This window comes from Salarias fasciatus, chromosome 7, assembly GCF_902148845.1.
Source record: "Salarias fasciatus chromosome 7, fSalaFa1.1, whole genome shotgun sequence".
Taxonomy (NCBI): domain Eukaryota; kingdom Metazoa; phylum Chordata; class Actinopteri; order Blenniiformes; family Blenniidae; genus Salarias; species Salarias fasciatus.
In genome coordinates, this window is record NC_043751.1 from 31699000 (window position 1) to 31714370 (window position 15371).

Genomic DNA, 15371 nt, shown 5'->3' on the forward strand with positions numbered 1-15371 from the left:
CTGTCCGTCCTCCCTCAGTGACCCGGACCCGAGACCCGGTCTCCGTGCTACAAGGACGAGCTGAGGAACCTGTCCAGGAGGCAGCTGTCCCCCTGGGTCCTGTGGGGGACGGGGACGGGGACAGGGACGGGGACAGGGACGGGGACGGGGACGGGGACGGGGACGGGGACGGGGACGGGGTTTCTCTGGTTCCAGGTCAAACCGACAGAAAAGACGTCAGGCTTCCTGTGAGCCCAGGGGGGCGGGGCCGAGTCCTGACTCCTCCCTCAACACCAGGCCCCACCTCTCCTCCACTTCCTCAGTGACCTCACAGTCTGGAGCTGTATTTCCTGACCTTTGACCCTTGGAGCCTCAGACAGGTTCTCTCTTTCTTCTCTTCATTTGGGTTTTACAGCTGACCTTTGACCTCTGCCAGCTCTGTTCATCCAATCAGAAGACTCATCCGGTGGACGAGGCGTCTTCAGTCAGGTCCGGGGACCCTGCTCTGGGTCTGGGGTCCAGGTCTGGGGTCCAGGTCCGGGTCAGGGACAGCATGCAGACCCCTGGTCCCCGGTCCTGGTGGTTCCGAGTCGGAGGACATTTTCCGTCCAGTAAATTAAATTTAGTCCTTGAAGGAAGTTTGGAAGCGAGAAGAAAATCTGGTCTGAAGCTGGAACCTTTCTCTTCATCTCATATAAAACTAAAAGAAATGGAAAATCTATTTTTACAAACAGAATATTTAAAATAATAATGTGAAGATCTGGCTCCTCGGCGCTCCTCCACCCTGTTCGCTCAGATTAGCATTAGCATTAGCATTAGCATTAGCATCCTGGTACGAAAATCACCCGATAGTTCTGATGGAGACGGAAAACCCCAGAAGAGAGAGAGAAACACCGGAAAGAGTGTGACACCCACCCCAGTCATCCCCAGGCCACGCCCCTCTTCAGGCCACGCCCACTGCGCTCTGATGTTTTACCCCCTGACCCAGACTGCTGGAGCCCTGCTCTCCTGATTGTCTCTCCAGGGTTCTCAGGTTCCTCCAGATGCAGACGATTCAGGAACTTCTGTTTTTAACTTATTGAACTGTGAACCCAGACGTTCCTGAAGACTCCACAGGTTCCGGGTTCGAATCCCCGAGTTCCACAGGTTCCTCACTTCAGTCTGCTTCTGAACCTAAAGCCATAATCCGAGTCCTGCTGGATCCACGTTCCTCCAAAATAAAAGCTGGATGATTCAAACAGAGCCTGGTGTCTTCATGATGGGTGGAGTTACTGACGGGTGGAGTTACTGACGGGTGGGGTTACTGGCGGGTGGGGTCCAGAGGCGGAGCGGGGGTCTCAGCACAGAGGGGGCGGAGCATTCTCGACAGGCCCTTATGATAGTAATTTTACCGTTCAGTCCCTCATGCTCCCATCAAAACACACTAATGCTCACTTTAACTGAGCCAAGCAAACCTGTAGGCCTCAGAAAGCAGAATAAAGTCACAAACAGTTCACAAACTTGTTCTGAAGAACGCACACACACACACACTCACACGCACACACACACGCACACACACACCACCAAATGCAGCCTGACAGGTGTCAATCTCAGAGCGTCCGCTGTCCATGGTGCTGAAAACTCAGATAAAAACTCACTGGCTAAATCTGTACCATCTTTGACACAGCTTAAATATAAAATGAACACAGCTGGTCTAAAATTACACGATCTATTCAGATAGATACAGACAGCTTTCTACATCTTTTGGAATTCACATATAATAAAAAAACAGACTCGGCGGTCTCTTATAGTTGAGCAGGTGTTGAAGACCACAGCATTCTGGCAAAGGCGATATTTCTGAAGGTTTCAGTGACTCAGCAGTGGCTCTGCGCTGGAGCCCGCAGTTCAGCTGATTCCTCCATAATCCTTGAACATCCTCGAACAAAACAATCCAGCCAACGTGGAAAACAGCGTTGTACGTGCTGCGGTTGTCTTTTAAAGTTTTGCCCTCGGCAAACCTGCGTTCTCCTACCGCTAGCAGCTAGCATAGCCTCGTCTTCAGTCACCACAACCGGCGTTGTCGGGCTCTCGCGGCCACGGTGCGGCGTTGATGAACAGTAAGACGTTAGCTGATGACAAGAAGCTCATTTCTCTCTTTTGCTTTTCTCTTGAATGCGCCAGATTGGTGTTTTTTCTTCTTCATTTTTGCTGTTTAACTTCCCTCCAAAGACTTCAGATCAAGAACAAAGAAACAACTTGTTAATGTCGCACAGCCAATCAGCGCTGGCTGACAGCTCTGATGCGTTCACGGACAGTCGTAATGTAAGAATTGGCAAATTTTAACCCACACTCATGTATACCTTCTCGCACACGCTGCACATTTTATTGTAATTTATTTACGATTAAACATGAACACATCATGAAACGGGGCCCTATGACCTACAGGTGGGGTCACTGACAGGCGAGGGAGGCTGGGGACATTGAGTCCTGTGGACCACGTCCTCCATGTCCTCCATGTCCTCCTCCATGGTGGAAGCAGCTGCTCTGAGCTGGACTCCAGGTCTCAGGTTCTGCTGTGGAGGAGACCGGGATTAAGGACTGCTGTCCAGCTGAAGAAGGAGTCCTGCAGAGTCCAGAAGCAGCTGACAAGAACCGGAAGAACCAGAGAACTGCAGCCTGAGTGGCTGTGGAGGGAGAACTGGGTCTGGAGGAGTCCAGGAGGACATGGAGGACGACCGGCCAGGATTCTGTACAGGCAGGCAGCGGGCAGTCTCAGGTCAAGGCTCAGTCTCAGACTCCCTGGGTCCATCAGGATCCCTTCTGGTCCAGCTGGATCCCTTCTGGTCCAGCTGGATCCCTTCTGGTCCAGCTGGATCCCTTCTGGTCCAGCTGGATCCCTTCAGAGTGGGAACACCAAACGAGATTCAGTTTTGACGGTTTGGTGTAAAATGTGTGGAACATGAACCTGCAGTGGAGTTCTGAACTGTTCATGTAAAGTGATGTGTGGCTGTTCCTGACTGTTCCTGCTGGTTCCTGCTGGTTCCTGACTGTTCCTGCTGGTTCCTGACTGTTCCTGCTGGTTCCTGCTGGTTCCTGCTGGTTCCTGACTGTTCCTGCTGGTTCCTGTCTGTTCCTGCTGGTTCCTGACTGTTCCTGCTGGTTCCTGCTGGTTCCTGCTGGTTCCTGACTGTTCCTGCTGGTTCCTGACTGTTCCTGCTGGTTCCTGATTGTTCCTGCTGGTTCCTGACTGTTCCTGCTGGGTCCTGACTGTTCCTGTAAACCAGACCCAGCTGTTTTTCTCCAGACCCTCCAGATGTTGATGACTGAGGCTGAATCCTCCCGATGGTTCAGCCGGTCCCCGGTTTTCCCGACGGCTCGCCTCTGGCTGTTCTGCATTCCGGTGGCTGAGCAGCGTTCCGCCGAGCCCGGTGACGGCGCCTCGCCGTCGCAGCGCCGGCGGTGACGCGTTGACAGCTCAGTAACGAGGCGACGCGCCAACTGACAGTGGAGGTGTCAGCTCTGACGGTGACGAGAGCAGAAACAGGCGGCGTGCCGGGAGGGCGGCTCGCCAACCCGGGAGGAGGGCTCGCCAACCCCAGAAGGCAGCTCATCAGTCCCAGAAACCCCTCTGACCACTTCACAACAGGTGTGAGGTTTCACACGGACCCCCTGAGAATCTGGACCCAGTTTACACAAAGTAAATGGTCCAGGAGTAAATCAGAAACCAGGAGGAGGAACCAGGTGACCCTCAGGAGAGCAAACAGGAAGTGAGGAAGACAGCGGACCCTTCCTCATCTTCCTGTCCTTCCTCTCCCGGCCTTCCTCTACCAGAACCAGAGGCCAGGCTCATTAGGAGTCGGAGAACCAGGTTCCGTGGTCTCCGGGCTCCTGCTGTCAGCGAGCGGCGGTGGAGGTGACGGATGCGGTGTGACGGTGTCGACTCGTCCCGGCGCGGCTGACAGGATGGTTATTGATGAGCCGGCGGCACCGAACGGGGAACCGGCGCCAAGTTCCAGATCTGCCGGAGAAAACGATCTCTGACAGCAGAACAGCCGATCCTGGATCCTGGACAGTTCTGCTGTCAGGTCTACGTTCTGTCAAGTCCTGATCCATCATGAAGGGCTAAAGAGCAGAAGACGCTTCAGAGGGTCTGAGCCTCAAACCTGCAGAACCAGACCCAGAGGAGACTTCCTGCAGAACCAGACCCAGAGGAGACTTCCTGCAGAACCAGACCCAGAGGGGACTTCCTGCAGAACCAGACCCAGAGAGGACTTCCTGCAGAGCCAGACCCAGAGGAGACTTCCTGCAGAACCAGACCCAGAGGGGACTTCCTGCAGAACCAGACCCAGAGGAGACTTCCTGCAGAACCAGGCCCAGAGGAGACTTCCTGCAGAACCAGGCCCAGAGGAGACTTCCTGCAGAACCAGGCTCAGAGGAGACTGTTCTGTTTCATGTTTATTCCTAAATTGTCCTTTTTGTCCAGGGGACGTCTGCTGGACGACACCTGGAGCTGTTGGTGGTCATAATGTTCTGGCTGACTGGCTGGACGGATGGTGTCAGTTGAAGGATGGGTGACGGACGGTATCGGGTGACGGATGTTGTCGGGTGAATGACGTGTCGGGTGACGGATGGTGTCAGGTGATGGATGCTGTCAGGTGACAGATGGTGTCGGTTGACAGACGTGTCGGGTGATGGATGTGTTGGGTGACGGATGGTGTTGGGTGACAGACGTGTCGGGTGACGGATGGTGTCGGGTGACAGATGGTGTCGGGTGACAGACGTGTCAGGTGACAGATGGTGTCGGTTGACAGACGTGTCGGGTGATGGATGGTGTCGGGTGACGGACGTGTCGGGTGACGGATGGTGTCGGGTGACGGATGGAGTTAGATGACGGATGGTGTCAGGTGACAGGTGGTGTCGCGTGACGGACGTGTCGGGTGACAGATGGTGTCGGGTGACGGACGTGTCGGGTGATGGATGGTGTCGGGCGACAGGTGGTGTCAGGTGATGGATGGTGTCGGGTGACAAATGGTGTCGGGTGACGGATGGTGTCGGGTGATGGATGGTGTCGGGTGACGGATGGTGTCGGGTGATGGATGGTGTCGGGTGACGGACGTGTCAAGCGACGGATGGTGTCGGGTGACGGATGGTGTCGGGTGATGGATGGTGTCGGGTGACAGATGGTGTCAGGTGATGGACATGTCGGGTGACGGACATGTCAGTTGACGGATTGTGTCGGCGACGGATGGAGTTAGATGATGGATGGTGTCGGGTGACGGACGTGTCGGGTGATGGATGGAGTTAGATGACGGATGGTGTCGGGTGACGGACGTGTCGGGTGATGGATGGAGTTAGATGACGGATGGTGTCGGGTGACGGACGTGTCGGGTGATGGATGGAGTTAGATGATGGATGGTGTTGGGTGAGGGATGGAGTTAGATGGCAGATGGTGTCAGGTGATGGATGGTGTCGGCTTGTTGGAGCCAGGACTTCCGTCCCGCTGACTCCACCCGGTTCTCTTATTCTATGCTTGGTATAAAGAATGCCAAAACGACTGACTTCAGATTATTACCATTTATTTAAGTATAGCCAAATGTAATGCTCAGCTGGACCTTACAGGGAAAGATACAAAGTATTTCGCCCCGAAAGGATCCTGATTGTTGATGAATCAGAGTTTTTATTCCATGTTCTTCTGGGCTGGGCCCCGACAGATAGGCTGGACTTTGTTCGCAATTGGACAATTTGGTATTGATGTCAGCTGCCAACCAAGAGCTGACATCCTTATCCGGTATGTTTTGGAACACTAGTGAGTGTGTGTTGGTTTCTCCAGAACGTGTGGGTATGTTTACACTTTAGCAGAGCATCTTATAACCTTGGTGTACTTCTCTCAGGAAAGGCCTAATATACAGTTAATACAATTATTCCATAGTAGTAGTGCTAATTAAAGTATATCCCTAACAGGCTGACAGATGGTGTCAGGTAATAGATGGTGTCAGGTGACGGATGGTTTCGGGTGATGGATGGAGTTAGATGACGGATGGTGTCAGGTGACGGATGGTGTCAGGTGACGGATGGTTTCGGGTGACGGATGGAGTCGGGTGACGGATGGTTTCGGGTGACGGATGGAGTCGGGTGATGGATGGAGTTAGATGACGGATGGTGTCAGGTGACGGATGGTGTCAGGTGACGGATGGTTTCGGGTGACGGATGGAGTCGGGTGACGGATGGTTTCGGGTGACGGATGGAGTCGGGTGATGGACGGATTCGGCTGACGGAGCCGGCTGACTGACGGAGGTCTCCAGACTGTCCAGGTTGTCCTGGACTGCTCAGCTGTGTTCCGGCGCCCTCTGCTGGCAGAATCCAAGAAAACCCCTCTGGAGCTGAAACGGGTTTCCTCAGACTGAAGGGAAAAAGGCTGGAAGGTGGAAAATGAGAATCTTTTTGAAACGACTGCATTCTGTCTGTTTGTTTTGAAAAGACTCCTGTGATAAAAACCACGGAGAGAAACTCCTGTCAGTCAGAAAGATGAGTCAAAACCCTGAAAACCCGAGTCTCAGTGACCTTTGACCTGTGTCACATGACATCCAAATCAGCAACACACACACACACACACACACACACACACACACACACACACACACACACACACACACACACACCCTGTCGTTCTCAAACTTATCCAGCCTGATCTCATTTTTGAATTTATTCATTAATTTTTTTTTATTAATTTTGTTTTCTTTTAATGTTTTTCATTTTTTCAAATAAAATTTGATTAGAAAAATAATTGTGATCTTATTCTATTTTATTAATTTCAATTATTAATTATTTTATTAACTTGAAAATAAACTATTGCTTGATTTTTTCTTCTGTTTCATCTCAGTTCTGGTTCTTTCTGGACATAAAGCAGAACAGAATGAGGATCAGAGAACTGCTCTGTAAAGAAACCCCGTCGTCTTAGTTTGAGGTTTTTATTTTTCACTGAATGTTTCTTCTTCTCTGATCCTCACAGCTTTATATCTCCCACAGGTTCATAAAAACTCACTGAGTCTATTAAATAAACTGTTATTTTTATCACCCAGATCCGGTGGGACTCCTTCATCTTCATCCTTCCTCCTCCTCCTCCTCTTCCTCTGCTCCCTTCGGATCATGAAAAGCTCAGGAATAAAACAGAAGGAATAAATCAGTGAAATCAGGAGACCTGCAGCATCACAGCTCCTGCTCTCCTCTTTCCTGTCTCATTTTCTCATCCTTTTCTAATTTTCTCATTCCCTTTGCATTTTGTAACTCCTCTCATTTCCTCCCGCTCATCTCATCTTCTCATTCTCACTCTCTTTCTCTTTCGTGTCTCATTTCTTCGTCCTTTTCTCATTTTCTCATTCTCATCTCATTTCCTCCTGAATGTCTCATTTCCTCCTGAATGTCTCATTTCCTCCTGAATGTCTCATTTCCTCCTGCCCGTCTCGTCTGATCGTCCTGATTGGACACAGCTGTGCAGCCCAGCAGGAAGAGGTCAAAGGGCGCGGCCTCAGCGCTCAGAGCAGCTCAGGAGAAGCGTGAGCAGCAGTCATGGCCGCCAGCTCCTCCGTCCTCAGGTGTGTCTTCAGACGAGCCGAGACGTTTGTCTGGAGTTGGACTGTCCTTCATGTGTGTGTCCCTCGTGTGTGTGTGTGTGTGTGCGTGCGCGCTCCTCAGGTTGCTGCTGGTCTGCTGGTTGAGTTCAGCCGTCGACTCTTCAGCTGCTTCTAAAGGTGAGACGGACTCGGTGTCTCCTGCATGTCCTCGGCCTCTGAAGCTTCGTCCAGCAGCTTCAGTCTCTGGTCCGTCTGGGTTCCAGAAGCTCCAGCAGCTTCAGTAACTCCAGACTCGTGTGGCGTTCAGACGGTTCCTCAGCGGTTCAGTCCCGTGAGCTTCAGTCCCGACCCGGTTTCCCGGGCTTCAGCCGCCCCGTCGGCGTTGGCCCTGTTTTTGTTTCAGTGTTTTCAGTTCGCAGCTTCGTTTCTGGTCGAAAAAATCTAATTTTGTTGCTTTTTCTGCTTTTGCCCCGTTACACGTTCGACTCATTTCTTTTGATTCTTCACCAAGAAACTAAATTCGAGCCGTGGGTGTTGGTTTGTGATCAGTTAATGTCGGACTGCAGGAAGTCTCTTTGAGACGATAATTAATTTGATCTCATGTCTGAGTTCTGGTCCATCCTTCACTGTCGTTCGGCTTGTTCTCTTCAGCTCTTATTTTGAAGTAGACGGTGGGTCTACATGAAACCTCATTTTGAAACGAAGACAAAAGATTAGAAAGGAAACTTTAATTTGATTCTGAGAAACTCCGGTAAGAAATGCTTTACGGCCTTCAAAGCGCCTGGAAAGGCGCAACAGAGTTCTAAACATGCAGGTAAAAGTGTGATTAATCGGGGTTTCTGCAGTTAATTAAATGTTTTGACAGAACTAGATGAAATAGTCCTGCGTCTTGTTCTGGTTTAGAAGCGTCTTTGTTTCTGTTCAGTTTTCTGACGTCACGGGTCTGAAGTCTTCAGTTTTCATCCTCGGTATCGAACCAGGAGACGTTCTGACGGACTTCCTGTTTCTCAGCTGGCGGCTCGGCGGGTCTGGAACCGCGGCAGGAGGGACGGCCGCCGCCGGGGAACCGGCGCCCCCTGCTGTACGTCGCCGGTCTGAGGGAGGCCAACCGCCACAAGCAGCCCGGCGCCGCCCGGCCCGGGACCCGGCAGGTCAACCTGGTCCCGGTCCCCCCCGGCGCCGCCCGGGTCCAGGGCCGGCTCGGTCCCCCGGTCCCCGTCCTCAATCCGTCCTGGGAACCCAGGACGGACCGGGGACGGACGGTCTCCCCGGGACGGCCCCGGCAGCAGGGAATCGAACCGCCGCCCGCTCCCAGGAGCTTCCTCTTCAACCTCAAGGTTCCGCTGCTGAACTCTCTGATCCCGAAGGTCCCCAAGACCGGCTCCGAGGGAGGAGGCGTCCGTCCCCCTGAGGACCAGCAGGGCAGCCTGGAGATCCGGATCGGACCTCCTGGTCCTGAGACCGGAGCTAAAGGAGACCAGAACCCCAGCGGGAACCGAAAACCCAGCTTCCACTTCAACCTGGTGCTTCCCGCCCAGACCCCGCCCACCGCCAGCGTCCCGGCTAAATACGGCGAGGTTCAGAAACCAGGGGGTCCGGGACTGACCCAGAGCGGCCGTGTTGATCCAGAACGGAGGTCCTCGGGTTCTCAGAGCAGAACCTGGTCTGCTGGTCCTGCTCAGAAACCGCCGGACCGAACGGCGCAGGGAGTGTCCACTCTGTTTGGGGCTCGGCGGCTCGTGGCGCCCCCTGCTGGCGGCGGACCGCCAGTCGGCCCCAAACCGCAGCCGGGTCCGGTTCTGTCCGGGACTCAAAGGCAGAACCACAACAAGCCGCCTGAGGCGAGTCCAGTTTCCAGAGGTTCTGCCGGCGGGTTTCTAGAACCGTACCGAACCGAAGACCCTAAACCAGGTCTGGATCTGACGCAGGCCAGAGCAGAGGGGTCCGCTCCGGGTTCTGGTCCAGCTCCAGTCGGTGCTTACCAACAGCCGGTGGGACCGACCTGGGGTTCTGCTGGTTCTGAGCTGGAGTCCAGGGCGACGCTGTTCGGAGCAGGAAGACCAGGTTCTGCCGGTGGACTGCAGAGACCCTACAACCCCAAGCTCCAGTCCAGTCCAGCTGGTGCACCCAGACCCGTCCCGGGCCCGGCTGGCGGCGGATTGCATCAGACCCACCGCCCCCAGACAGACCCTCAGTCTGGTTCCACTGGTCCTGGACTCCAGGGGTCTTGGGGATCTGCAGGTCCAGCACAGTCTGGATGGAACAGGCAGCGGCCCTCCTGGACCCATGATCCACAGCCGCTGGGTTCTAGTCTCGGAGGGTCTAGGGTTCCGTCCTGGGCCGGTTCTGGAGACGTGCAGCAAAATACTGAAACCTACAAACCAGCTGAGGCTGGCCCGCAGACCGGGTCTGGCCCGCAGACCGGGTCTGGCCCGCAGACCGGGTCAGCCTTCCTGGGGATCAGAGATCCTTCAAGTTCTGCTCATCGTTACAAACCAGTCGAGCCAAAACCTCCTGTGGGTTCAGGTCCTTCTGGACCCGGTCGACCGCCTTACGTCCCCGCTTGGCAGAGACTGACCCAGAACCAGAACCAGGCCGGCGCCGAACTGCAGACGGGTTCCGTCCAGGTGGAGACTGGAAGTCCTGCAGGTGGGATCAGGTGGGTCCAGCGGCCCGGCGCCGATCAGCTGACGGGTCCAGAGGGAGTGCCGGGCCTGCCGGGCCACCCGGTGGCGCCGGCCCGGCCCGAAGCTCCGAGACGGAGCTACTTTTCAAACGCAGGTGGGACCGGCCCGTACGGGGCCCAGATGGTGCCGGTTCCACCTGGACCGCCGCCGCGCTGGCCTTCAGGGTACGGGGGAACGCCGTTCGGCGTCGCTCCGGGACCGGCGGGACCTCCGGGACCTGCCGGACCTCCACTGACCGTCTCCTCTCGGGATTATAACTACCAGCCAGGGAACCCGGGCCCCACGGCGCCGCCCGCCGGCCCGCCCCGGTACCGCCGCCCCCCCTTCATCCTGAACAGAGAGACCGCCTCGCAGAACTACGACCCGGAGCAGACGGTGGAGCTGCTGCAGAAGTACTTCTCTCACCGCCGGGGAACCGGCGGCTCCGGGGAACCGGTCCCTCCCCCCGGTCTGCCGGACATCCAGACCGGAGGCCCCGGGAGGAACCGCTACACGCCGCTGTCCCTCGACATGGGCGACGACCCCGCCGTCCTCCCGGGGTCTCCAGGCGGACCGGAAGGGGACGACGTGAACTCCAGCCCAGAGGGTTCTCCATCCAGAACGGGGTCTGCCGGCTTGGCCCGGACCGCGTTCTGAGCAGGTTCCGGGCCGCTTCCGACCAATCGGCATTCAGATCAGGAACCGCGACCTGCTGGTGGTCTAGGAAGCTTCATCTCTCCGCTCTGCAGCCAAACCCGAACCCTGGACCCCATCCGGACCTTTCGTCAGGCGTCGGGACCGTTCTGGTTCTGGTGTCCCTGGAAGACGCTCCAGCCAAATGAGGAACCGGTTCGGGCTGATCTGGATCACCGGGGAGTTCTGGTCTTCAGTAGCCCCGTCAGCGTTCCGGACCCGGTGACCCTCATCCTGCTGGCCTCTGGTCTGGACCCGGACGGCCCCGGCGGTTCAGGTGAGTCCTGACTCCTCAGACCTCCTCCTGACTGGACCCTGACTGCTCTCTCCTGCAGGTGGCGCCGTCTGGAGAGAAGCAAGGTTTCAATAAAGTTTCCCAACACGAAGCCGAACCGTGTCTCCTGGTTTCTGGGCGTGGAACCGCTGGTCTGCCGGTTCGCTCCTTCAGAGTCGGAACTTTAACGGCTGCTTCTGCTGCAAACGCAACTTTAAAACTGGTCGCAGCCTGAGGAGCTTTAGAGCTTCATGTTTCTGAGGCTGAAGCTTCGATCCGGACCGACGTGGACCGGAGAAGAGAACCTGGACACGTCCGTCCTGATGTGGACGTTTTCGAACGGTCGTAGATCTGAAAAAACGAGGCGGTCCAACAGTCGCCTCGCGTAACGGCTGAAAGTGACTCGCTGAAACTGAGGCTGTTTCTCCTCGTAGAGACGGGAAACTCGGGTTCTGGTCTCGCTGGTATTCCCGGTTCCTCTGGTCCCTCTGTTCCTCCTGGTCCCGGTCCAGCTGACACGGAACAAAGCTTCATCTTACGGAACTTGAAGCTCCCAGCAGGGTTCTGGGTTCCGGGTTCCCTTTGTTCTACAGCTGAAATCCACCTCGTTTGATTGGATGATCGTCAGGTTTCAGAACCGTGTCCAGGTGGTCTCCAGGCCGAGTTCTGGTCTCTGATGCTGATCTGAGGCCCTGTCCACACGGAGCCAAAACGGTCATGTTTTACAAAACGAATTGCGTAAAGACGGAGTCGACAAGAAAATACAAGTGTCCACATCGGTGAACTGAAGACGCCTGTAAACGCTGTAATGCATAACCACGCCCACTGGCGGCGCTGCAGTGCAGTAATAGTTGGGTAGTGCGCATGCGTATAAAAACGTGTTGTAAACAAACGCAAAAGACGGCGACCTCCGGAGCGAAAGTGAAGGAAAGTCTGGTGTGGACGGACGACGAGGTACAGTTACTACTTTGCACAGATATTTAGGACACTTTGAAGCGCCGTTGTGGTTCTGTCGGACTTCCGCGCTGCGTCCTGTTGTAGAAGCGGGGCGATCGACGCAATCGTCTCAATAAATATGTGCGGCAAAGGCGTCACAGCGGAGACGTCTCGGGCGCGTCTTCAGATGTTTCCACTCTGGGACTCGGCTTCAGACTCTGTCGTTTTCAGAGCCCTGAGACGCCGGCTCCGTGTGGACGACGGGTGACTTGGTACAAATATTTGTGCGGATTTGTCTGAGCTCGGCTCCGTGTGGACAGGGCCTGAGACTCGCAGGTCCTCGTTGAGGATTTTCAGAATCGAGGCGATCCAGCTGTGGAGCCAGATGTTGAAGAACCCAGCTGGCAGTTCAGCGCCGAGTCGTCGAAACATGTTTTCATTCATGAATCCATGAACGCTGAAACTGAGCAGGACGGGAAGTTCCTGACGACTCCATCAGCCAAAGCTGGCGTTCTCCAACGGTCCTTTAGCAACAAGGGATTTGAACATGCAACCTTCTACCTGCTGAGCGGCTGTTAACTGAGCCTGGAGTGAACTGCGAAGACGAACGACGCTGCCGGTCCTGAAACGGAGCAGTGGTTTCTGAAGTTTGTTTCACTCGGATGTTCACAACTTGATCAGATTATGTCTGAAATTTAACCGTGTGGGTTTTAATGGACGATCGTCTCCTCTGGACGCTGAGACGAGGGGTCGGCCTTCAGTGCTGACCTGAGCTACACGCCGGTGAAGAAACGGCGTTTTTCATTTGACACGTTTCAGCAACATTAAGTCCTGGATGGAAAAATACGATTTTCTTTTTTTAAATGCATTTATTTAGCCTTTCAACAAACGTAAGGAATTTGGTCTTTAATACACTATAAAATAAAACAATCTGACTTGTGAATATACTCAGCTGAACCAATGCTGGTCGTATAATAAACGGTAAATCTCCAGCACTGTTCTAATCAAAGTGCTCGCAAAAAACCGACATCTTAGGTGCAGAACCTTGAGGCTGACGGTCCATGAACTTCTCCAGAGAAATGAAAACGTTTCTTGACGTTAGAACATTTCCACTCTTCTTTGCACAAACTTTAAATGTGAGGAAAAACAGAAAATTCACAAGATAAAACAATGAAATCACGTGTTTTTGTGCATCTTTGTAGTGAAAGTGAATCAAACTGGTGTTTTGGAGTTTTGCAGCATCTCTTCAGGGTCATGGCGTCTTCTCTTCCCAGCCGGACTGAAACCATCTGCAGCCTGTTTCCCAGATGAGTGAAATCTCCTCGGTAACCAGTCCTTCCATTCTGTCCTGCATTTCCTGGTCAGGTCCTTCTCGAAAGCAAGTAGAACTAAAGCTTTTCGTGTTTCATGTGTGCCGAGCTTCTCCGGAGCTCGCTGAACAGTCTCCGGGCTGCAGAGCTGAGGGCGCCGAGCGCTGTGAGGGAAGTGAGGACGCCGAGCGCTGTGAGGACGCTGTGAGGGCGCCGAGCGCTGTGAGGGCGCCGAGCGCTGTGAGGACGCTGTGAGGGCGCCGAGCGCTGTGAGGGCGCCGAGCGCTGTGAGGACGCTGTGAGGGCGCCGAGCGCTGTGAGGGCGCCGAGCGCTGCGAGGACGCTGTGAGGACGCCGAGCGCTGTGAGGACGCCGAGCGCTGTGAGGACGCTGTGAGGATGCCGAGCGCTGTGAGGACGCTGTGAGGACGCCGAGCGCTGTGAGGACGCCGAGCGCTGTGAGGACGCCGAGCGCTGTGAGGACGCCGAGCGCTGTGAGGACGCTGCGCTTCGCTTCCAGCTGCTGTGGAAACGACAACGCTCTGCTTCACCGCCGCTCCCTTCACCTGGAGGCGTGAAGCTCTGTTCTAGAATGTGTTGTCGGGCAACAATGAGCTGAGCTGCAGCGACCTGCTGGAATCGGCAGGGTCCCGGAAGGAGGTGTAGTCTGGGTTAAGTGAAGCAGTGGCTCCATAAATGTGCATAAATAAAACGGGTTACTGTGATCTTCAGCAGCCCTCTCAGTCGACGTGAACGATCACCGAGTGCAGCTGGTGGTTAAAGCGGTGAACGTGGGATTTCTCTGCCCAGCTCATCCTGCAGGAGTGCTTGAACCCCACCCAGTCTCCCTGACAAGAGAGACGCCCCATCATGCACCTGGCTGAGTGTTTAGTCTGCTGTCAGGCCAGCTTTTCTCATTTCTGAAATGATTGGGAGAGTTTGAGCTGCAGCAGCCTCTCCTTTATGGCAAAACTCCCATCAACAAAACGCAGCACCGTGGAGACGCTTCCACATCCTGTCGGATCTCTGGCTCCGTCCGCTGTGGCCGGTTAAACCAGTCACCTGTTTCTCAACATGCTCAGTCACCTGCTGACTCATGAGTTCTGCAAGTTCATTTTGAATTCCATGGCTTGTGTATGTCGCGTTCTGGGAGGGTGGGAGCCGTCTTTGCCAGCTCTGGACCTTTTTCCATGCGGTGCTCAAACAGAGCCAGTCTGTCCCGGTGGTTCCGTGACTCGGCGTCCCCTCTGAGAGGTAAATGGTTGGCAGCTAAAAATGTTCACATGTCAGTGATGGAGCTCATCTGTTGGGTGTCAGCTGCTCCTTGTGCGCCAGCGTTGTGATTTCAGAACCAGTCTCTGCATCGTTTTCTCTCTCCAGCGGCTCTCGCACAACTTACCGTAAATCCTCTTCTAGCAGCCGGGGCTTTATTTCTCTCAGCTGGAGCTGCTCCAGGCTTTCAATGGAAGGAGACGTGTATAAGAGTGAGGCTGATATTTGAAAATTTTCAAAAACAGCAGAAGGATCTTTTGTGTCAGTGTGAACCCAGTAAAATGTTCTGAGCTCATTTATTTTTTCAATCAACGAGAAAAAAACTAAATCTCAACATCGAGTTTAAAAGAATACTTCACCCAAACAACGATTTGGCCTCATTTTCTACTCACCCTCATGCTGAGCAGCGCTCTGGAGCACTTTAAAGATGTCTCCAATGCAGCCGGAGGTCCGGGGGGATTTTCGTTGCCAAACTTCCATCTAACAGGGGGTAATGGCGCCCGGAAGAAGAAGGTCCATAAAGTCCACAAAACGTGCCTGTTTTCCTTCATGCTGCTCGTCTGCTGTAATCCAAGAGTCCTGAGCGGTAACGTCCAGAATTAATTCTTAACGAGGTCATTTAGTACATGTTAAGAGCCTAAACAGCGCTATATCGCACCCTGAACTGTGGAAGCCGCGGCAGACCAAGCCAG

General features: G+C 54.4%; 1 protein-coding gene across 1 annotated transcript in view; it reads left to right on the forward strand.

Annotated features, from left to right (window-relative positions):
• LOC115392379 (polypeptide N-acetylgalactosaminyltransferase 18-like) overlaps positions 1 to 125 on the forward strand; it is a 41431-nt gene extending 41306 nt beyond the window's left edge. Inside the window, exon 12 of the mRNA XM_030096970.1 lies at positions 1 to 125. This exon is cut by the window's left edge and continues 126 nt beyond it. Coding sequence (XP_029952830.1) covers positions 1 to 21 — 21 coding nt within the window. The 3' untranslated portion in view covers positions 22 to 125.
• Positions 126 to 15371: the final 15246 nt, after the last annotated feature.